This window comes from Neurospora hispaniola (genome assembly GCF_033458365.1).
Source record: "Neurospora hispaniola strain FGSC 10403 chromosome Unknown B0T23scaffold_4, whole genome shotgun sequence".
Taxonomy (NCBI): Eukaryota; Fungi; Ascomycota; class Sordariomycetes; order Sordariales; family Sordariaceae; genus Neurospora; species Neurospora hispaniola.
In genome coordinates this window covers 3182194-3203577 of record NW_026944409.1, presented here as the reverse complement: position 1 = coordinate 3203577, position 21384 = coordinate 3182194, and the positions used below count along the sequence as shown (strand labels likewise).

The 21384-nt window shown below is 49.1% G+C and overlaps 7 protein-coding genes and 1 non-coding gene across 8 annotated transcripts; 6 read left to right on the top strand and 2 right to left on the bottom strand.

Annotated features, from left to right (window-relative positions):
* Nucleotides 1-1021: 1021 nt before the first annotated feature.
* Nucleotides 1022-2604, bottom strand: B0T23DRAFT_149567 (cell division control protein 2). Its single transcript, XM_062832508.1, has 3 exons — nt 2346-2604; nt 1573-2257; nt 1022-1489 (listed from the first exon to the last, which is right to left on the bottom strand). The coding sequence occupies exons 1-3, from the start codon at nt 2380-2382 to the stop codon at nt 1225-1227; spliced, it is 987 nt and encodes a 328-aa protein (XP_062693247.1). The 5' UTR covers nt 2383-2604; the 3' UTR covers nt 1022-1224.
* A 953-nt stretch (nt 2605-3557) lies between these two features.
* B0T23DRAFT_149573 (uncharacterized protein) lies at nt 3558-5065 on the top strand. Its single transcript, XM_062832509.1, has 2 exons — nt 3558-4011; nt 4071-5065. The coding sequence occupies exons 1-2, from the start codon at nt 3735-3737 to the stop codon at nt 4868-4870; spliced, it is 1077 nt and encodes a 358-aa protein (XP_062693246.1). The 5' UTR covers nt 3558-3734; the 3' UTR covers nt 4871-5065.
* Nucleotides 5066-5301: 236 nt separating this feature from the next.
* Nucleotides 5302-6880, top strand: B0T23DRAFT_404804 (uncharacterized protein; the record flags this gene model as incomplete). The annotated part of the gene is made up of 2 exons (XM_062838940.1): nt 5302-5385; nt 6221-6880. 2 exons carry the CDS (start codon nt 5302-5304, stop codon nt 6878-6880), a joined length of 744 nt encoding a protein of 247 aa, XP_062693245.1.
* Nucleotides 6881-8107: 1227 nt separating this feature from the next.
* Nucleotides 8108-9644, top strand: B0T23DRAFT_412774 (uncharacterized protein). The gene has a single exon (XM_062839495.1). The coding sequence runs from the start codon at nt 8185-8187 to the stop codon at nt 9181-9183; it is 999 nt and encodes a 332-aa protein (XP_062693244.1). The 5' UTR covers nt 8108-8184; the 3' UTR covers nt 9184-9644.
* A 290-nt stretch (nt 9645-9934) lies between these two features.
* On the bottom strand, nt 9935-10023 carry B0T23DRAFT_t185. Its single transcript has one exon. It is a non-coding gene; the product is annotated as a tRNA-Tyr (tRNA).
* A 2403-nt stretch (nt 10024-12426) lies between these two features.
* On the top strand, nt 12427-15073 carry B0T23DRAFT_442553 (uncharacterized protein; the record flags this gene model as incomplete). The annotated part of the gene is made up of 4 exons (XM_062840824.1): nt 12427-12582; nt 12645-12754; nt 12821-13698; nt 13755-15073. 4 exons carry the CDS (start codon nt 12427-12429, stop codon nt 14735-14737), a joined length of 2127 nt encoding a protein of 708 aa, XP_062693243.1. The 3' UTR covers nt 14738-15073.
* A 2370-nt stretch (nt 15074-17443) lies between these two features.
* B0T23DRAFT_404801 (D-isomer specific 2-hydroxyacid dehydrogenase) lies at nt 17444-18760 on the top strand (the record flags this gene model as incomplete). Its single annotated transcript, XM_062838939.1, has 2 exons — nt 17444-17448; nt 17737-18760. 2 exons carry the CDS (start codon nt 17444-17446, stop codon nt 18758-18760), a joined length of 1029 nt encoding a protein of 342 aa, XP_062693242.1.
* Nucleotides 18761-20281: 1521 nt separating this feature from the next.
* On the top strand, nt 20282-21272 carry B0T23DRAFT_404800 (uncharacterized protein; the record flags this gene model as incomplete). The annotated part of the gene is made up of 2 exons (XM_062838938.1): nt 20282-20613; nt 20681-21272. The coding sequence occupies 2 exons, from the start codon at nt 20282-20284 to the stop codon at nt 21270-21272; spliced, it is 924 nt and encodes a 307-aa protein (XP_062693241.1).
* Nucleotides 21273-21384: the final 112 nt, after the last annotated feature.

Genomic DNA, 21384 nt, shown 5'->3' with positions numbered 1-21384 from the left:
CGAACGCCTTTCCACTTGTTTCGAGGGAGAACGAGCGTGTTGTCGTACCAAGATACACTGAAATACCCAGGACTGTGTATTTATTCTGCTTCCCAATTGACCAGTTGCCTACTACCTGTCGTTGATCATGCACGATATCTTCGAACGAATCCGTCCTCCGCTGTCAGCCTTCTCCAAGCCAAATAGGTAGGTACGTTTAAGATAAGATGGTAGATGTCGGTCCTGATTGACGAGATAAAGCTCCTATTTCCTGTTTATGTTGAACATAGACCGTTAAACAGGCAAAAAAGGTACGGCCCCGTATGGAGTGTCTGGATGCCACACCACGCAACACCACGATTGAGATATTGGGACTAGGTAGAGCTTCAGTGAGTGCATTGCAGGTAAATAACCTCCCTATGACGCCTGATCTGGCTTTTTGAGTGGCTCCCAATCCACTGATGTGATGCCCTTTGATATCCGAGATGTTGGGAGCCAACAATGTTGGGGGGGGGGGGGGGGGGGGGGGCATTTAACGCGGTGGTGTGAGCGCTTGTCAGAAAGAGAGACAGCCAAGAAGGCAACATGAGAAATCGATCAATGGCAACATAAAACAGAGCAGGGAGAAAGAAATGGAGCACATGAAAGATGAAGGCGGAGCCGACATCACTTCGCATCCCCAAACGAAGGATCGGTGTTTGGAAAATGGGGGTATGTACATGCGCGATCTGTTGGAACAATGTCTTGCGCCTTTTCCCTCCCTGTGTACAGTACACTTCACACCACAACTCCCTAATATGCACCAGGGCTAACAGAAAGCCCCATCCCTTGAATGCCATTTGCTCTTCCAGATAACACCGAATCGTGTAATACAGAACTCCATTCCAATGTAATTCCTTTACCCATGACCCCTTTGAACGCTGTTCCCTAAAAACACAACCCTACATACAACAAAATGTAGGTATGGGGAATTTGATGTGTCGAATATCATGTTTCCGAATATCCTGAAAGCAAAGTGGGATGCTATGATATGCTTCAGGTGTGATAATGACAGTTTGTCTCTGTCACCGTTTCGGTGTGTCGACCTCACTCGCTGCTGGTAGAATCACCAAGTCTGTACCCTTGCGACGAACTGCCCACTTTGAGGTCACCGAGATCCGACCGAACCTAAGCAGCCGGCTGCAAAGCTTGGACAGTCGATTTGCTATTGCCATGACGCTCCTCCATCGACCTTGGCGAACGCCCCTAGGCGTATCTGCTGCTGTCGCGATATTTGCTCTTTGGCTTGGGGTTGTAGTCCTCAAAGTAAGGATGATTGCACGCTGCCTTGGCAGAAATTCGGCCAGCAGGATCGTAGACAAGCATGGATTCAAGTAGCTCAAGACCGACATCGTCAAGATTTTGGCAGAGTGGTACGTTGTAGTCGCGTACCCACTTGGGGAAGGATGCCTTGAAGTCGGGATAGGAGGTGACGCCGGGCCAGATGTCCTCAGTAGGGGTTCCAAGCAGACTGTTTAGAGGAAAAGAGGTCAGTATGGCCAGACTAGGGGAGAAGCGGAGAGGTGACAAGGGAAGGTAACTGCATAAACGTACCGGAAGATTTTGAAGATCTCGTCAATTTCCGAATCACCAGGGAACAAGGGCTTGCGTGTGCACATCTCGGCAAAGATGCAACCAACGGACCACATATCAACACCGGTCGAGTACTGACGACCACCCAGCAGAATTTCGGGTGCACGGTACCACAATGTGACGACCTCGTGGGTATAAGTACGGAGTGGAACACCAAAGGCGCGGGCGAGACCGAAATCTGCTAGCTTCAAGTTGCCGTCGCGGTCGATGAGCAGGTTCTGGGGCTTGAGATCGCGGTGTAGGACACGGTGGCTGTGGCAGTATCGGACGCCCTCGCAAAGCTGGCTCATGAACTTCTTGATGATATCCTCGCCCAGTCCCAAATTGTGCAGTCCGGCGCCCGTACCTTCGGGGAGGGCCTTGCCCCTACCACCGTCGCTGACAGGAAGGGCCTCCATGTACTTCTTCAGATCAAGATCGAGGAATTCGAAGACGAGATACAGCTTATGGCCTTGACCGCCGTCGGCATGGACAATGTTGAGGAGGCGCACAATGTTGGGGTCGCGCATCTCCTTGAGCAGCGAGATCTCGCGGATGGCGGTGGAGGGGACGCCCTCATCTTCGGCTTCGAGACGGATCTTCTTGAGGGCGACAATGCGCCCGCTGTTGGCCAAGTCGCGGGCCTTGTAGACGACACCATACGTTCCTATGCGGAAGGTGGCATGTCAGTATTTGACAAGGAAGGAAGAGAGCCAAGGTGGATGGGGTAGAAGAAGAAGAAGGGGATGTTGTACCCTCGCCAATCTTTTCTAGCTTCTGATAGTTCTCCATGGTTGCTCTGTTACCCGTCCAGGCCGCTATACTGAAATGGGTGGTTTGAAGGAAAAGAATTGACCTTGACTAGAGTCGTAGAACTACTAGTCGGGGTGGTGCCTGGTGATCGTGGTCGTCGTGGTGGGGGACGATTACGACGAACGATGTTGTACCTAGCGCTGAAGCACAGGGACGGAAAAGCCCAGAACGAAGCGTGGGGCGGCGGCGGATGGAGAAAGTGACCGCCGTCGAAGGGTCGCTTTCTCGAGATTGATCCTTGGAGAGTCAAGGTCCAGCCAAGGAAAGGTGGTGTCCAAAGGGAGCGCGGTGGCGGGTCGGTAAACAAAAACAAAAAAAAAAAAAGGTGGAATCGTCCGTCGTTGCCGTCAAAAGGCTACATACAGTACTACCGTAAATACTTTGTTTTGGTGTTGACTTTGGGTCGTGATGATGGTGCCGTGAATGTCGACGGGTCGTCCTGGATGGAGGGCTGAATGCGAAAGGCCGCTGATGGAAAGGCAATATGATGCAGCGAGCGATGTAATTGTCGTCCGTTGTTCCTGCAACTTCTTGATACTAGTAGGGGACCGTGACGGTGAAGGGACAGAAATTCAAGGAAGGAGAGGCGGTGGGCGTGCAAGTCGAGGTTGTGAAGTTGTGGTTGTCGTTCGAGTGTCGGATTTAGAGGACAGTCCAGGGGGTGGCCCGCTGTAATAGGTGCAGTAGGTTTTATTCTTGACGGGCGTCCGGGTGGTTGGAGACAGGACGATTACGTCTACTTGGCGGAAATCCGTCGGGTGTCAACACAAAAAGCGCGGACCGCGACGGCACCATGGAAACCACTGCAAGGGAGGAATGAACGCGTCCAAAAAGGGAATGCCCGCTTTCCTGGTCGGTACTCCGAGGTAAAGGTAGGTAAACTTTCAAGCAACCTACCTAGGTACCACATATGTACCGTACCTCTACCTAGTTCTAGCAAGTACTTACCATAACACACAATGCCGGGAGTCCGTCCATCACTCGGTGCCGGTGTACTTGTATCCGACAGCCCACCAAGATGGGGTAGAGTAGCCACGACCTGACCTCTGTTGACTACCCCTGACTTGTGGCGCCATTCAGAAGCTCCAGCCATTCAGACGCTCAGCCTCAGCTCGACGCCCACACATCAGTCAGCCATCTCGACCATCCTTCCCGTCTGAAGCTTCACTCAAGTCCCCACAATTTCATCTCACGATACTTACCTACTCCAAATCCGCAACGTCACACGAGGACTCGGAAGGGGTCAACTTGTATACTCATATCCATTCCTTCGGTTACTTTTCCATCTTCTTTTTGGATATCTCGCTCAAAAGAACTACCCGACTTTCAAGATGATGGGTGGACACCATGACCTGGATGCGCATGAGCAGCCGTCGGATGAGCTGCGGCTCAAGTGGAAGTCGTTCGCCAAAGTCGACCAGAAAATCGTCATGAACAGCCCCGAGATCGATGACTTGCGCAGTCCCGAAAAAGCCCCCGAGTTTGTGCTCGCTGGCTCCATTCCTACCGAAACCTTGAACAAGTCCTTCAGCTATATTTGCCCCGAGCACTCACCAGAGTTCCGCACAGACAAGGACGCCCCCATCTATTACCATCCTCTCTTGCCTGGTGAACTCAAAATCCTGGACCCCTCTTCTTCGCCAATCTTTGCTGACCAACCCCAAAAGGTCTCTTGATTCTCCCAAATCTCATTCCCCCCGAGGTCCAAAAGACGCTCCTGCGCAACATCATTCACCGCGATCTCAACCAACCTCACCACCAGACCAACATGCATCTCCATTTCAAGCTCCCCTACCCACCCGTGGATCCCGAAACAGGCCTTCAGGAATCCTTCTTCTCCTACCCTCCATATTCCGAGACTTGTTTTGAGCCAAAGGACCCTTCTGTACACAAGCCTCTCACTTTTCAGCAAGTCTTCAACCGCAAGCTACACTGGGTCACCCTGGGTGGACAGTATGACTGGACGAATCGCGTTTACCCGGGCGAGCTGCCCCCCGAGTTTCCCAAAGACATTGCCGGCCTATTGGAGACCCTGTTTCCCGACACTCTGGCCCAAGCGGCCATTGTAAACTTCTACACCCCCGGCGATACCATGATGATGCACCGCGATGTGTCAGAAGAGACCGACAAAGGCCTGGTCAGCTTGAGTATAGGCTGTGATTCGCTCTTCATGATTTGCCCCGAGGACTGGGGCAAGGTGTCGGAAGATAAAAAGCAAAAGGGATCCGCAGAAAGTGAAAGTGGCAAGAGCGACAAGAAGTTTTTGCTGCTAAGGCTACGGTCCGGCGATATCATTTACATGACCAAGGAGTCCAGGTTTGCCTGGCATGGTGTGCCCAAAATCTTCAAGGGCACCTGTCCCGAGTGGCTGGAGGATTGGCCCGCCGAAGATGGAAAGTATGAGGCTTGGAGGGGCTGGATGAAGAACAAGCGCATCAATATCAATGTTAGGCAGATGAGGGACTGAGCCGAATAACGCCACTATCTTCAGCCACGGGCATGTTCAGTCAACAGAATGCCAAGTGGACAAAGGCTGTCGTAGAGCCATGGCCGTCACCATCCCATTGTAAATTGTCTGTGTCTCGTTCTCCAGGACACAGTTGTTTCTCCCTTTTACCTCTCAGCCATTAGAGTTTTTCTGAGACCGGTTTTACTGCCCATACCTTGAAACCATGAACAACAGCTCGTGGTTGTAATGACAAGCGTCCATGACTAGAGGTTGTGTGTGCTCGCTTATCGCATTTGTCCACTTATGTAATTTGTCATCATCACGAACATATCAACATGTCACGCGGCAGAGATCTGGGGATTTCCCCATCATCAAGGTTGATTCTGGTTTTGCTATGAGGTACAACACATGCTCGATAAAGCGGCTGGCGCAATGCGCACTCGGCGAACATGGGGGCTTGGGCGACGGATTCGATCATCGTCCTTGATATGCTTGACGAACTCGTTTCAGACAGCAGCACCGGTTATCAAGTGGTATGTTAGGGTGACTGTCGCTTGGGCACTATCATATATCATTCTACCTGAGGCATTCCGTCTCAGAAACTACGGTCGTTTCACTTGCTACTTTGTTAGTTCAAATGGTTTGCATCATATCCAGGCCTGGAAAAATATCATATCTTCATCTCACATAAAGCTTGCCAACTCTGTGCCGGTCCCATGTTTTCTTTTGTGAATACATGCGCTTGTCGCTCACATGTTTGAAAGCAAGACATGATTGCTAACTCCCCCATGATACGATCCCCCCTATGCAGCACATGCCAGAGTAGATACTAGCCATCTCTTTGTCTTTGGGACAGAGCTCGGCTGTTTAGCAGGGTTCTAGTCCCTGTGGCTGTGAATTCCCGTCTTGTTCACTGAACAGTCTTGTCAATGCTGTCATTTTCTTTGTTTCGACGCGGGAACGCCGGGTTCATGTATCCGTAGGAACAGAAAAGAACACCTGCGCTGTTACGAGTGTCAGTAACTGAACAGTGAGAATGTATTTCGAACAATTTTCTCTTTCAGAGCACAGCTCAAGCATTCATGACGTTAGTCGCTGCTGTCTCACATCCACGATCAAGCCAAAACAGCTCTCTTTGATTGCTTACCTCTGTCTCATGATGACGACCAAGCCGTATGATATATAAGTATTCCAGGTGATAGCTCATCTTGACTTTTGACAACACATCAAGCAATCTCCGAAGCATTAAAAGCTACACAACAGCAACCTCACAGAAACAGCAACAACAAGCTTCACCTTAGCAACTTGACAATGACCACCCCAAACAATCAACCAACCAACCAACAACCCCTGGTATCTCCACCCAAGGTGGCCTCCCCCGACTCCCAAAACATCAACACCTTCCTCACCATCGAAGAGATGAACAGCCCCAAACACCGCGCCATCCTCGAGTTCGCCTCCAAAAAAGCCGGTTTCACCTGCTACGACACCTTCACCGCCTGGCTCGCCTCTCCAGCCCTCGCACCCTTCTGGACCGAATTCGAGCGTGACTTTCTCAAGCCCCTAGCCGCCTCGCGCAAGTCCGCCACCACCACCACCTCCTCTTCTTCCTCCTCTTCCCCCCCACCTACCACCACCACCACCATCACCATCAACAACAACCCCCCTCCGGCGGATCCCTTTGCGAAAACCTCCACGATTCCCTGCCCCATATACCACATCATCCCGCTCTTCCAGGGCATGTTCGGCACCAGGGAATACCTGCGCAAGGGCCCGAGCAAGGCCACTTGGAGACCGAATCACCACATCCTTTATTTTTTCTTGAACGTGTGGGAGCGCAATCACGACCAGATGAGGAACAGCCCCTGGGCGGGCTGTTATCTGGAGAATGTCAAGATGTGGGCCATGCAGCTTTGTTGGATCCTGGATGCCATGACCAGGTGCAAGTACCAGGAGGAGTTGGGCTTGCATGTGGTGGAGTTTAGAGGGATGAGGGATGAGGGGTGTATTATCACGTATAAGCATTAGATTAGAGAGGAGGGGGTTGACGTGTGGGTTGGTGTGGATGGTGAAGGGGGCAGCTTTGATGGTTGCGTGTAAACGATCTCAGGGGGTTTCTGGTCTTTTGGATATGTTTCTTTATTTCATGGTGAAATGTGGTAGGAAGCGGTAATGCCGGGTAATGATGTTGGCCACGAATAGTAAATCTCCTTACATCTTTCAATATCAACCACTCGATTGTTCAACTGATCAGTGATTACCAACCAGTTTGTCCTCGTTTTCTGTTTGAATTCGAAATAAAATAGAAGCCAGAATCGGGTAAGCTCATTCATGAAAAGGAAGAAGAAACATTTCAACGTAGACAGGAAATAGTTTGGCTCGGATTGGAGGTGGCGGGTATGTGTTCGAAAAATCAATGGTGCTCACCTTAGTTTTGGTGCGCAATCGCTCCTTCTTATACCTTGGAGCGCACGGCAAATATCCCTTTCCATACAACGAGTTTCTTGAGAACCACAAACGGTTTATTGATGACAGCAGAGACGCATGCTTGCTCGAGGCCCGAATCGTCATGGCATAGGGGATTGGTAATGAGCCAGTATCTACTGCCGCATCAGAGTTGTGAGCAATGTGGTCTAGACTTGTGGATATGTGTTTCCTGGTACGTAGTGGGCGTTGGCGAACAATCTCGAGAATTTGGGAATGCGCTGTGTCTCAGCGTCTTCGGAAAATCATCGCGTTTTGAAATGAGCGGGCTGCGTTTGGTGAAGCTTGACGGTGCTTCGTTGGTTATGGCATTGTTGCCTCGAATATCCTGCGCTCGATTACTGATCCAAGAAAACAGCTTCCGAAGCCAACGACATGGCAGCTGTCGGGATCTTTGTCGAAAATTGTTGAAGAAAAAGAATCATCCATTCGTCACCCACGGCCAACACTTGTCATAGCTGTAGGTGTTTCTGCATCAAACTTGTGTTGTCGGTGCCGAAGCCCATCATGGTGTTGGTTCAGCTGATACCGGACTATGTCGTGAAATACAAGACGACAAACACTCTCGTGAATCATCTCTCTGTGTCGACACCAACAATGCTGCTTCCAGTGATTACGATGCATCGACAAGCCTCCAGAGTTGTGCGGACCTGGGAACCCGTAACTCGACAGTATGCGACTTGAAAGTGCATATAACGAACCATTCCCCGACCTGTTCCTGGTCTTCTCTTCCCTCATCACCATCAGCATTAACATCTTCACACCAACGAGAACCACCACTGCAACAACCAAAGCTAACAACAAAGTAACCACATCTAACAACCAACAACTACCAAAACATCAACAAAATGACTACTTGCGTCGCTACTCAGACTTTCACCCACGTCTCTCCCAAGGCGTACCATCCGGAGTCGGACTACACCACCTCCACCGAGCCCGGCAAGCCTCGTCCCGGCAGCCCCGGTCCCAACAAGCCCGACAACTGTGGCTTCGAGTCCGGCCCCTTGAAGAGGGATGATCCTATTCCTCGCCCTCAGACCCCCTTGGTCCTGGTCCCCAACTCTGACGGTGAGGGCGATTCTAAGCCCGCTCCTCGACCCCCCACCCCTCACCCCAATGGTGATCACCTCGAGTTGGACCCCATCCCCCGCCCGCAGACCCCTCTAGTCCCGGTGCCCAATAGCGATGACATGCCCGTTCCTCGCCCACAGACTCCTTTGGTCCCGGTTACCTCTGATGACTCTGACGATGAATGCATCGACGAAGAGATGCCCGTTCCTCGTCCTCAGACTCCCCTAGTCCCTGTCACCAGCGACGATTCCGATGACGAGTGCCTCGACGAAGAGATGCCGGTCCCTCGTCCCCAGACTCCCTTGGTCCCGGTTACCTCTGATGACTCTGACGATGAATGCATCGACGAAGAGATGCCGGTCCCTCGTCCCCAGACACCCTTGGTGCCTGTTACTTCTGACGACTCGGATGACGAGTGCCTCGACGAAGAGATGCCGGTCCCTCGTCCCCAAACGCCTTTGGTCCCCGTCACTTCCGACGATTCCGACGATGAATGCCTCGATGACGACCCTATTCCCCGTCCCCAAACCCCTCTCGTCCCTGTTCCCAACTCCGACGGTGAGGGTGACTCCAAGCCCGCTCCCCGCCCTCCTACTCCCCACCCCAACGGCGATGATGAGATGCCGGTCCCTCGCCCTCAGACTCCTCTAGTTCCGGTCACCAGCGACGATTCCGATGATGAGTGCATCGATGACATTGATCCCATTCCTCGTCCTCAGACGCCCATGGTGCCTAAGCCTAATGCTGAGATGATTAGGCCGGTTGCTTGCTGCTAAGTTTATGGCTGATGCCTGAGACGAGTTTGGAAGGATAGGATTCAAGAGGAGGAAGTGTTTGTATTTGGAAGTTGAATGAAAGAATGGACGCTGGAATGATTGGTTGGTTCACTTGAACATGGAAGGAATACATTGGAAGGATTGATGGAGCTCGATTTGGTGACAGAAGAGTTCGGCAGTTGATAGGATTTGCAATGGATTTCAATCAGTGTGATATAAAGAAAAAAAAGCCGGATTTCCGCAGTGAGACAGTATAGAAACGCGTGTGTCGCAGAATAAAATCATTGATTTCTCAACGTTGGTCACGCGCGATGTGATAGATGTTTCCGAGTGCGTGAAGCACTGATAAACTGAAGCGGATCTGACATTGCGATTTGCGTGGTGACTGGGACAGATTGACAACTCTTGACTGGTGGTGAGCGTTTGATGGAAAGGGAAGCATGAAAGTGAGCGAAGTGACTGATGATGAATTGAGAAGAGAAGAGAAAAGTGATGATGGAAATGGAAGTCGCAGTCAAACAACGCAGTTTTCGTAGGAGTGGCCTGTGCGCTACATCTAGCGAACACCACTCTCAAATGATGATGCCGCTGATGTGAAATCGAGACTTTACCATCCTCGTAGAGACTGCAATTGTGGTTCCCAAGAAAGAAAAAAAAGAAGCCGCTAATTCAAGAATCTGCCAGTTGTCTTCATCATGGTGGAAAACGATAGTCGACGATACAAGAGAAAAAGAAAGAAAAAAACATAATGTCCCCTCGACCGGAATCGAGCCGGTGACCTTTCGGTATACAATCTAGACAATTACAGCCGAACGTGATATCCAACTACACCACAAGGGGATTTTGATGGTTTGTTGAAGTGGGGCCAAGAAGTTGCTGCCTAAGTAGTCCAGTGCCAAAAAGCGCTAACAAATGCCACAAAGCCTGTACTTTGACTTTCGGGGCTGACTTGAGCATCACGTTGGTATCGAGCTGGGTTGTAACATAGTAATTGAGCTTCGAAGAATTATAGCAAGATATCGTGAAACTTCTACAGTTTCATTGCCCAGAGCCGTCGAGGCATTTGAAGAAAGACCTGTAAATGTGCAACCAACATCGACCTTCTTCCTACAACATTTCAGGATACAAAGTAGAGTCTACAGGCTTTGCTAGCCACTTACTTACTGTATCTGAGAGAAGAGAGCTTCCCTAAGCTTTCTAGGTACCAGTCTCATAACCTCTGAAACGAAACATGGACATCGTGCCGACTCCCGCAACCGCCCACCTCCCGTAGCACGAGTAGACATGGAATTGTTTCTCTGAGACATTCCCCCACGGAGGAAAAGAAGCCACTTCGCTTAGTCCCAAGCAGTCCCAGCCTGTAGCAGCATGTCTCGCATGCGCGTTTATAGTCTTGCAGGTCCCACGGTGCCTGCAGGTGTGTCCAGACTTGCCTTGTCAATGATGCTCATCATGTCCAGACTTCCTCTCCACAACCAATAGCGGCCAAGTCGGGGAATAGGACGAATCTTACATACTGCCGTTATGTACGGCGTTGATCACCACTCTCTAACCTTTCAGCCCTCTGTACAGTCCATGACAGGCATTGGTTTTCTAGTCCCCACAATACAGCCCACTTGGCCATTCAACGGCCAGTGTTGTGCATCTTAGAAGATGTCTCGGTCTCTGACGGAGGGGGGTATTCCTGGTTTTGATAAGGCTTATCTTGAAGTTCTAAGGCATCTTAGGAAGCTTCGAGAGCCACTGGGAGTGACATATCTCATTTCCACCATCCATCACACCATGGCCATTTCACACCCTCAGACTCAAAAGGCCTCAAGGCCCGAACGACTTGTCTAATCTTCTCAAGAGCAAAAAAAAAAAAAAAAAAAAAAAAAAAAAAAAAAAAAAAAAAAAAAAAAAAAAAGACCCAGACCCTTCCTTGGCCTTTGGCCGCCGAGTCCCGACAGCCTTCCCCAAATTTGCCAGAACCGGAGCATGGCCCGCGGTTAGTGGCGCTTTCAACGATAGCTGAATTCCTCAGATAGGCGGACGATGCGGAGAAGAGCTGGGTGAAGGATGGATGGGTAAAAAGGGCCATGGGATCAATTCAGGCCTAGACTGGAGAGATTGGAAAATTTTGCTTTCTTAGCTGAATGAGGGGGGAGGGGGAGAGGGGAAGGCGCACCAAACGGGCATCGAATTAAATCACAAACTGCCACAACCTCATGCAACTCACGACCCGTGCATGTTGGAGTCTGCGATTCGTGATCATCTGTGACGACCGATGAATGGGCAAATGTCGAAAACTGCATGTGCCTTCTGCAGCCAGAAAGAGGGAGGGAATAAGGTCGAGATCGACAAAGCTGAAGTCGAAGTCCGGCAAAGCTTCTTTCCCAGCCACTGGTTTATTGCAGCCCTTCTTTTCCTAACTATTCTGTGGAGAGTCTAGCTGTCAGTAGCTAGCTTCTTCGTTGGCAGCGAGTCCCTTGTCGTCCCTTTGTTGATTGGAGAGGCCACCCAAAAAAAAACTTTCGGACCGGCCCTCCTGGAGAGAGCTCTCTTGCAGCACCAGTCGCAGACAGTCCAGCAGAGCTACCGCGGCCGTAAACCGCATGCTTGCTGATACGTTGTATCGTGGCTGGTCAGCTCTCATCCGGAATTATGGAGCCCAAGGAGCCCTGTTGTGGCCGTCGTGGCACCAATGCCAGCAGAGGATCATCTCGACCGAGCCACTGAAAGTCGCAACCATCACGGCCGTCCAACAGGTCAGTTTTGTCGTGTACATTACCTATGTACTGACAGTCACAGCCTGAACCGCAGAGGGTCTTGAAACCCAATGATCGACACTAGGGTCCGCCAAGGCGGCAACCAGTAGAAGAGCATCCTCGCGATTCTGTTGGATCAAGAAGCTTTTCCAGGGTATCACCGCATTTTCCAGCATTCCCTGTCTTTGAGTTGAGGGACCGGGGTGCTTTTGGTGCCAAGTCCAGTGATAAACCCTTGTCGCGGACGGAATAGCCGCATGTGGGGCTTGGCTCTCCTTTCTGAACTCGAGAGACCGACCAGATGGGCTTTATAACTCGAGAGCCCTCTCTCGGCTCGGGGGCAAGCACATGCTGGGCTCTTGCCCTTGGGGAGTTTGTGTATACTTCTTTCTTCACGGCCATCACCGGGTTTTTGAGGTTTTCAAGTTTTGATCGTCCATCGACATCCAAGCCCCGGCTGCCGTCCTCGGATCAGGACTCCTGATCAGCGGTGAACATGGGCGCCTATACTTCAGTACCGCAGTGCCGTGAGCACTATGGAATCGCGGTAGATTGTACTGTAGTTTACGCATCCGACAACAAGACCGTGATATCTGTCGGAGGAAACAGACCCGGAGACTTTAACCCAGATCCAGATATTGCGGGTATCGGTGTAAGGTTCCCCGGAGCACAAATTGTATGTGGACACGAGCTTACCCGTTTCCGTGTCTTTAGATCCTCGGAGCCTTTGTCGTTATAACGGGGTTTGCGTTAATAATAGCCTTCTTGCATGTCTTGTGGCACTACGCCAAGTTGACAAAGCTCAAAAAAAGGATAACAGCAGAGTAAGTCATACTTGGATGGACGAAGCGCTCCAAGGAAGGTGGGGTTGCTAACCGCCTGCTCAACAGAGAGAAGGAAAACAAAAGATGGCAGCTCAGCATCGGCGGCTTCTTCGAGATGCTCATCATCTCGTGTAGTGATCAGCAGATTTTCACCGGAGCGGCGTACGCCATCACGATGCGCTTCGCCAAAGCCTGCTCCATCTCGGCCTACCACTACAATGTTATTGCGAACATGCTGTTGATCACCTGCGCCACACACTTGCTGACCCTTCTTGTGTCCAAGCACTACTGGGAGCACCCTTGGGTAGCCGGCATCCGGACGGTAGCGACAGGATTATTGTATCTCGCGACGGGAATTTATCTTTCTACCCAGGCAACCCCAGGTTCCGAGCTTGCGTTTCCGACCGCAGTTCCTAAAGACGACGAGAAATGGAGCACCCTCCTTCTACCAGCCGCCTGCTTCCAAGGGAGCGCTGAGCAGTTTGCAAACACCTTGCAGCAGTCTTTCCACGGAGCCGGGCTGTTCAAGGTGGGCGACCGTATCACCGGATGGACTCCCTTTGTCATTCTTGTCCTGTACTACGTCCTTGCCAACATTGTTACCCTTGGTCGGGTCGTTCGCGCAGGACGGGAGAATGGCGGAAAGCGGGAAAAGTTTTGCAAGTGGTTGGTGGACATGATAGGACAGAAGAAGCTGAAGTGGGTGAATCGCATCGGTGGACAGATCTATGGCGTCTATCTTTTGGCTGGCCTGGTAATTTCAGGATACACGATGGCCTCCTCTTCCGAGTACATTGAGATGCTTCGCCGCTGGGTGGACCGGTCAGGCTGGATCCAACTCTATAATGGCACCAACCCGGAGAACGACCCGAAGTCCTTTGGTCAGCTTGTCCCTCTTCTGATGATGACACTTACCGTATTTACGTTTTTGCAGATGCTGAGTGGTAAGTGGCGTTGTGTTTTTCTTTTTGGTTTGCTCATCAGCTGATATCTTTTCCAGAGGCCATTACCATCAGGAAGTTGAAGAATAACCACAGCGATGAACTTGAGGACGTGAGGCAGGAATTTGAAGACCAACTGGAAGACGCACGAACAAGTTCGGACAAAGCCCAAGGCAGTGGCATGGGCAACGGAAAGCGGCCTGAGGTCCACGAGAAGGAGGCGTTCAGCAGGCCATCCGAAGCAAGTGGAAGCCAGGCTTATGGGATGAACTCCCAAACGCCTCTCCCGCCGGCCCCGATGTACACCATGTTCGCCAACCCATCTTCTTCGAGCAGCGCTCCGTTCTTTGTCTACGCCGCACCGCCGACTGGCTCGCCGATGGCAACACCCGATTGGGCTTCCATGACGCCGCAGCAAGGAACGCCGATGCATTTTATCATCCCGGCGCAGTTCGTAGCGGGAGCGTTTCCGATGATGACTCCTGGAAACGGAGGCGCGCCTTCTCCTCCAGGATTTCCTTGGAACTCTCCCACTCCTTTCGGACCTGGTCCTGCCCCGGCCTCGAGCGAACCTGGCCCGAGTAAGCGCTCGCCGGCCGATGATGTGTCGTCTTCGCCGGAAGCCTCAACAAAGGCGGAACCTGAGATCACCACAAAGGACACCAAGTCGACGCCAGTGGTTTCCGTGTATGATGTGAACCCCACGCCACCTCCGCCATCGCGATCCTCGACCGTTCCCATTCCGAAGTCGGACCCCTCCGATAATGAGAAGCTGGCGCCTCATCCGGCTAACCTTCGAAGGGCTGATAGCGAATTTACGCTGATAGGACAGCCGAGCTCGAGCCTGGATGCCGGGGCCCCGACAGGTCAGCCAATGCCGGCACAAGGCCCCAGTGGTGTTGCTGCGGATCCCAACACGCTAAGTTACTTTCCGGCGGTTGCCGAGTCAAGCGCAGAGGAAGAGGGTCAGGAAGCAGAGAGAAGGGCTGGCGAAGGAAATACTGCGGGAGGCACTGGATTTGAGGTTGGAAAGGCGATGTAGGATGCCAGACGTCAATACTAGCGAGGCCAAAGGGAGTTTGTGGGATCAAGGCTACCGGGTTAAGGGAAAGAAACATGATTTGGCTGGAGTTTTGGGCATTTGGCTTCTGGTGGGAGGATGTGCTACGATACCATGGCTTAATGAGTTTGATATAGCATTGAATAGGTAATATGTGACGACGTTGGAGAGCTCACACTGGCATGGTGTTTGTGGGTGTGTTTGTTTTGTATGATGACGTGATTGAAAAGAGGAAAGGGCTCCGAGTTGGATTCCACGCCCCAACCTGCCCCTGGCCACTCGGCCCCCACCACGGAACTCAGCCGAAACCGTGACCAAGATCGGGACATTGTACCCCGTGGGCGCCCGCAATGTCTTGTCAAATTTCTCCGAACGTGGGAGATTGAGGGACACGATGGACCTAGAGGAAGTGGGAGTCAGTGGGAGTCAGTGGGAGGCAAGTGGGGGTTACAGTCGAACCCCCTGAAACTGCATGTAATTCAGACCGCCAAAATCCATGCACTAAATGGCGAATATACAGTTTCTAGAAATCACGTAAGAGGAATAAATAGGGGTTATTTACTATAGGAATCTACTCTAGAAACTTCTCCTCCTCCTCGTACTACCCACCAGACTTCTAGAAATCCAATAAAGTAATTTATTTAGAACAATTAAATAAGTATCCCTCGATCTTCCTTTTTATTTTCCTAAATACTATTATATTATTAAAATTAAATAGAATCTTTTTAATTACCTAATCTAATATATTAATAAGACTCGTTACTACCGCTTTTGAATTAATAATACCCGGCAACGTAAAGTCTTAGTTATCCTCGTTATCCTTATTATTACAAATATCTTTTAAACCAATTTGCCAGTTAGAAATAACATTTTGCAAAACATCCTCAATACTTAAAGACTCTCCTAGAGCCTAGTTTTTATTAGTAGGGTTAAGAAAGTTATTTAAATCCATTTTATTACAAATATAAGTAACAATAGTAGCACGGTCGTAAAATTTATATATATTACTAAGTACGTTAATAAGCTCCCCTTCCGGTAAAGAGTCTCCTAATATTATTGACCGCTGCCAGTAGTTAATAATAATCTCTTATTTAAATTCAAAGAATTATATATCGTTAATCTAGTTAAGGGAGAAACAAAAGTTTATTTCCCTAATAGGGTTAACGCTAAAATTAGTAATTGAGTATTTAATTATAGTTATATATAGTTATTTAAAATAATAATAATAGTATTATACTTTAAAGTTATTAATAATCCCTTAATCTATTAATTAATATAGGAATATAACGTTAGGAGGGAAGAATCTAATAATAATATTATTAGGTAGAGGGGTAAACTCAAAATTAAACTAATAATTAGAAAAGTTATTTAATAATAAAAATACACGTTAGGTAGGTTTTTTGTAAATAATATAAGTATAAAAGGCCTAGAACTACTTTTTTATAATTATTCCTATTATTTAAACCTTCTTATTACTTCTTTAAATAATATAGTAACTATTCTAATTAAAATATTTAATTGCATAGGGGACTTTTACTTTACTAATAACCTAAATTTTAAAAACGTTATTATTAATATTATTTATTATTAATACTAAAGAAATATATATTTTATCCCGCTTAATATTAGGGAGGCTAATAGAAGCGAAACCTATAGAAGGAATATAGTATTAATATAGCCTAATTTTATTTATATTATAGATATTATTAGGAGAGAATATAACGGTAAATTTTTTAAAATCTATTATAATTTAAATTATAAAAAGATCCCTAATAAGAATATTAATTACCTCCCTATAGAATATACGTTTAGAAATATTATACCACTATTTAAATAATTAATACTACTTTTTACTAAAGGGAGGGTATTGAGAAGTATTAATAGGCTCGTTATTTCGTACTTCGAGGTACTCCATTTAGATTTAATGTACTTTTTATTGTAAAAGCTCTATTAAAGTACTAAAATTACGAAATTAAATAGCCTTCTACTATTTAAAGAAGATTTCCTTAAATATTAACTACTATCTAATATATAAACGCTTACCCTTAAACTATTAAGCTTCCTAATTAATATAAAGGAGATTTAGCGGGTTATTCTTCCTATTGAAATAATGAAAAATAGTATATTATAGGAATTCTACACTATATATATATTAAATCTATCCCTAAATAATACGTTAAAACGGGCGAGATTATTAGGAATAGAACTATTATTACAATTTAAACCTTTATACCTAAATAAAAAATTTTCTAGTAGGGTTAGGGGTAAATAAAAGTATAAAAGTATCTTAATAAATATAATATTACTTAAATACCTTCTTAAACTTTAAATTGTAAATTATAATAGAGAATAATAAGGAATATTTTAAGAAATAAAATTACTAATAAATCATTATAAAAAGTAGTCTTTAGAATATAGGGAAGTATAAAGAATATAGAGCTAGCGGGTTATATACCTAGTAAAATAAGGTCTAGAGGGTAATTTAAGCCTCGGTTTAGGCTATAATACTAAAAATCCCTATATTTTCCCCTCTTGAAGGCTGTCTCTGGTTGGCTATAACCCCTTCCTACCCAATACGACCCCCTCCTCTTAGCGCATAAACACCATGGATCGTATACAGTATACAGATATGCAGTTGTGAATGGCTTCTAATTCAGACCGCCGATTCTTATGCTCTAACTGGCGTATATGCAGTATCTGGAGGATGCAGTTTCAGGGGGTTCGACTGTATGTGCGTGGGGGAGGGGAGGGGGGAAAGCGGGGAAATCCCCTGGAGACCCCTAGGAAATTGGGGTTCAGGACGGGAACTTCTGGGGAAAATGGACCGAACGGAAGCATCTCCACCCCACCTTGGCCCTTAGTAGACGGGACCAGACCCCTCCAAGACCGCCGGCGTTCATCTCATCACCAACCCACCCAACCTAGGTTACTCCAACAAAACGAGGACGACTTATCATCATCGACATCCCATCCCATAAAAGGACGAGCCCAATGCGGTCGACTCCCACCCGCTTTCTTTCCAGCATCAACTCGCATCTCTCTGCAGCAACATCAAACATGAAGCTCCTCTACCCCACCTCTCTCAAGCTGGATGTCTCCCAGATCGAGGGATTCCCTTCCGTCACGCTCCACCCCTACGACGTCAAGGCTCCCATCCCCGAGGAGCACGTCGACGCTGAGATCCTCGTCACCTGGACCAACTCCTCCGACAACCTCAAAGATGCCGTCAGCCGTCTGACCAAGCTGCGCTGGATCCAGTCTCTCGCCGCCGGTCCCAATGACGTTCTCAGCGCCGGCTTCGACACCTCCAAGGTTGCCGTCACCACCGGCTCCGGTCTCCACGACCACACCGTCGCCGAGCATACCCTTGGTCTCCTTCTCAATGCCGCCCGCAGGTTTTACGAGATGCGGGATTACCAGCTCCAGGGCAAGTGGCCCGGTCACCTCGGCGGTCCCCAGCCCGATCGCCCCGCCGATAGATTCACCACCCTCCGTGACGCCCGCGTCTTGATTTGGGGCTTCGGAAATATCGCAAAGACTCTCACCCCCTCTCTTGTGCAACTTGGATCCCAGGTTCGCGGAGTTGCTCGCCGTCAAGATGTCCGCAATGGAATCGAGGTATACTCTGAGGACAGGCTTGCCGAGCTGCTACCAGAGACCGACGCCTTGGTTATGATCCTCCCTGGCGACCCATCCACAAGGCACGCTCTCAATGCCGAGAGGCTGAAGCTGCTCCCCAAGCACGCCTGGGTGGTCAACGTCGGACGCGGCACCTCCATCGATGAGGATGCCCTCTACGACGCTCTTGTGGAGGAGAGGATTGGCGGTGCCGCTCTCGACGTGTTCGAGACAGAACCTCTTCCTGAGCCAAGCAAGCTCTGGAAGGCCCCCAACCTCATTCTCAGCCCACACGCGGCCGGCGGCAGGCCACAGGGTGCCGAACAGTTGATCGTCGAGAATTTGAGAAAGTTCTTGGCCGGTCAGCAGCTGAAGAACCTCATTTAAGCGTTGCCTTATTTGTTTGGAGTTTTGGATTTTAAAAGAAATAGTATCCATAAGGTCAAAGCGATTTATCAAAGGGTCGAATATAATATACCATGAATTTAATCACCATCCCTCCCTGCGCTTTTTGTTTGGGTTTCCCAGAAAATCCTTGTGCTCCCGCACCTCGAGCGACTGTCCTCACTTTGTCCGAGTTGCAGTTCCGGAGATTGACAACAAGCTTACCAGAAGTTTACAAGTCCAGACTTTCACATCCACTCGTTCAGATTGCCCTCCTGTGGCTGGAATCGAACGAGCATTCCCGAAAAGCCAGCACGATGCCTTCCCTCCCGCCACCTCGCGTGCGTCTGGAGTAACCCCTTGAGCAATGACTTGGACCGCGCCGTCGCTGGTCGTTACTTGCGACTCATCGCTACGGGCTCCCCGTATGGCCCACAAGCAGTTGAGCTCTCCTGGCCAACCTTTCGTTGGTTTCACCTCATCCTAGCCTTCAGCTGCCAAGTTTAAAGAGGCGATGCTCTCCTGCGAGCCATACGTGGCAATTTATATTGGTTTATGGTTCGTTGATTTGACTTCTTTCTGAGGTCAAGAAAATGACAGTTGGTAGAGTTTGAATTGTTGCGCGGAACAAATGAGAGTACTACATCCATCTGGCAATGGCTTCTGATAACCGGGGCTCAGCGAAGCATACTGTGTAGCTTCGGGAGAAGGGGCAAGAGTGTTTACAGAACCAACCAAAAACCGGCCACACATACAAACCCCATCGAAACCCAGACTTTGCAGCAGAGTTCTGTACTCGACCAAACATGGATCAAAGTCTGGAAGGATTTTGCGGAGACCTTAGTCCTGATACAACTTACTTGTGTAAACAAAAGCACCACCTGATTCGTTTTCTTCCAACTTGATATAACTTCCTTCTCCTACCTCTACCCTCGCAGTTTGGTTAGTACTCCCTTGGCTCCCAAACCACTTCTCCCTCTCGTTCAAAATAGACAGCACAGCAGCTGCTACTTTGACTTCCCGCAGCTCTTTAAGTTGTTTTGTCAAGCTGTGCTGGAATTCCCATATTTTGAAGACGTCAAAATGTTGGAGTGGGGACGAAGATCAGGAGGCCGACAAACGCGGATGTTATAGGGCAGTGTTTGACGTTGTTCTTGAACTTTCCACACCGTATCACCTAATAACATATGCCCAGAACTAGTCCATTAACTCAAACGGAACGAGAGAACCGCCGGGGGGGGTGGATAACCCAAGGTATTCCACATCGATGTTTGCGACTGGTGGCAATCGCGAGGGTTCATTGGAAGTTTGGGCCCAACATTCCCGGCATCAAGTACCGGGGCCCTAAGTGAACGGATTTGTCAGGCGGGGAACTTTGGCAGGGAATTTTGTGATGATCTCCACAACTGATACAAGAAGACTCAAAACCTCGTCTTTCGTTTCTTCTTTCTCTTACTTATACATCTATCGCGAAATCCTCCCGCTTTGTTCCCTTCAGAGAGAAAAAAAAAAGGAGCCGAAAAGATGGTAACATATACCCAAGATCAGCTGGATCGCTATTTCCGGCATATCGGCTATTCGCCGAAGGATGCCGAAGACGACCTCGGCAGGCTCGCCATGTTGCAGCTACGCCACATGGCCCGCGTTCCGTTTGAGAGTCTGACATTGCATTACTCCCAACACCACAGATTGTCACTGGACCTGGAGGACCTTTTCGAAAAGATCGTCGACAAGGGGAGGGGAGGCTACTGCATGGAGGTCAATACGTTCTTCGGGGCCGTCTTGCGCAGTCTGGGTTACACACTCATTAACGTAGGAGGAAGAGTGAAGGCAGGCGATGGAGAGTACAAAGGATGGTTTGTGGTACCCAACCAGAGGCCTATGCCCACCTATGTAAGCATCGTGCACTAACTGGATTCTCAGGAATCACATGGTCAACATCGTGACCATCAACAACACACGTTATCTGGTTGACGTAGGATTCGGCTCCCATGGCTCGGTTAATCCAGTGCCCCTGGAGCACAACTACATCTTTACCACAGTCTCCCCAGTACGAGGTAAACTCGAATACAAAAGCCTCTCCCAACACACCGATCCTACCAACCAAAGGATATGGGTATACTCAACCCAGGAAAACCCGTCTGCGCCCTGGAAGGAAATGTACTGTTTTGCCGCCGACACAGAGTTCTTCCCGGCCGATTTTGAGGTCATGAACCTATCAACTATGACCAGCCCTCAAAGCTTCTTTGTACAGACCGTCATGTGCATGTGGTTTCTGCTCAACGACAACAACGACGACGACAAACAGGAACAGCCTGTAGGCCTCCTGATCTTGCACAAGGATTATGTTAAGAGGAGGATAGGCGATAAGTCCGAGATCATCGAGCAATTTGAGTCGGAAGAGCAGAGAGTGAAGGCCCTGCAGAAGTATTTCGGCATCGCGCTTACAAGAAAAGAGAAGGAGGCAATTCGCGGCTTGCCAAGCGAGTTGAAGACGAGGTGCGGGCATTGTTAAGTGGTGAATACGTTACTGGGGTTACCCGGGAAATTGGAATTGTATACCGGATGGAAGGTTATGGGGAGCAGGGAACGGAGGTTTTGCCGTCTAGCAGTCTTCATTCGACACC

What these genes read in the sequence shown, in the direction of transcription:
- B0T23DRAFT_412774 (XM_062839495.1), top strand. Translation starts at nt 8,185, where the DNA reads ATGACTACTTGCGTCGCTACTCAGACTTTCACCCACGTCTCTCCCAAG.
- B0T23DRAFT_149567 (XM_062832508.1), bottom strand. Translation starts at nt 2,382, where the DNA reads ATGGAGAACTATCAGAAGCTAGAAAAGATTGGCGAGG. An exon ending in GCTAGAAAAGATTGGCGAGG is followed by an intron (nt 2,258 to 2,345) that starts GTACAACATCCC and finishes CCTTCCGCATAG; the next exon opens with GAACGTATGGTGTCGTCTAC. An exon ending in GAGATCTTCAAAATCTTCCG is followed by an intron (nt 1,490 to 1,572) that starts GTACGTTTATGC and finishes TCCTCTAAACAG; the next exon opens with TCTGCTTGGAACCCCTACTG.
- B0T23DRAFT_149573 (XM_062832509.1), top strand. Translation starts at nt 3,735, where the DNA reads ATGATGGGTGGACACCATGACCTGGATGCGCATGAGCAGCCGTCGGAT. An exon ending in TTACCATCCTCTCTTGCCTG is followed by an intron (nt 4,012 to 4,070) that starts GTGAACTCAAAA and finishes CAACCCCAAAAG; the next exon opens with GTCTCTTGATTCTCCCAAAT.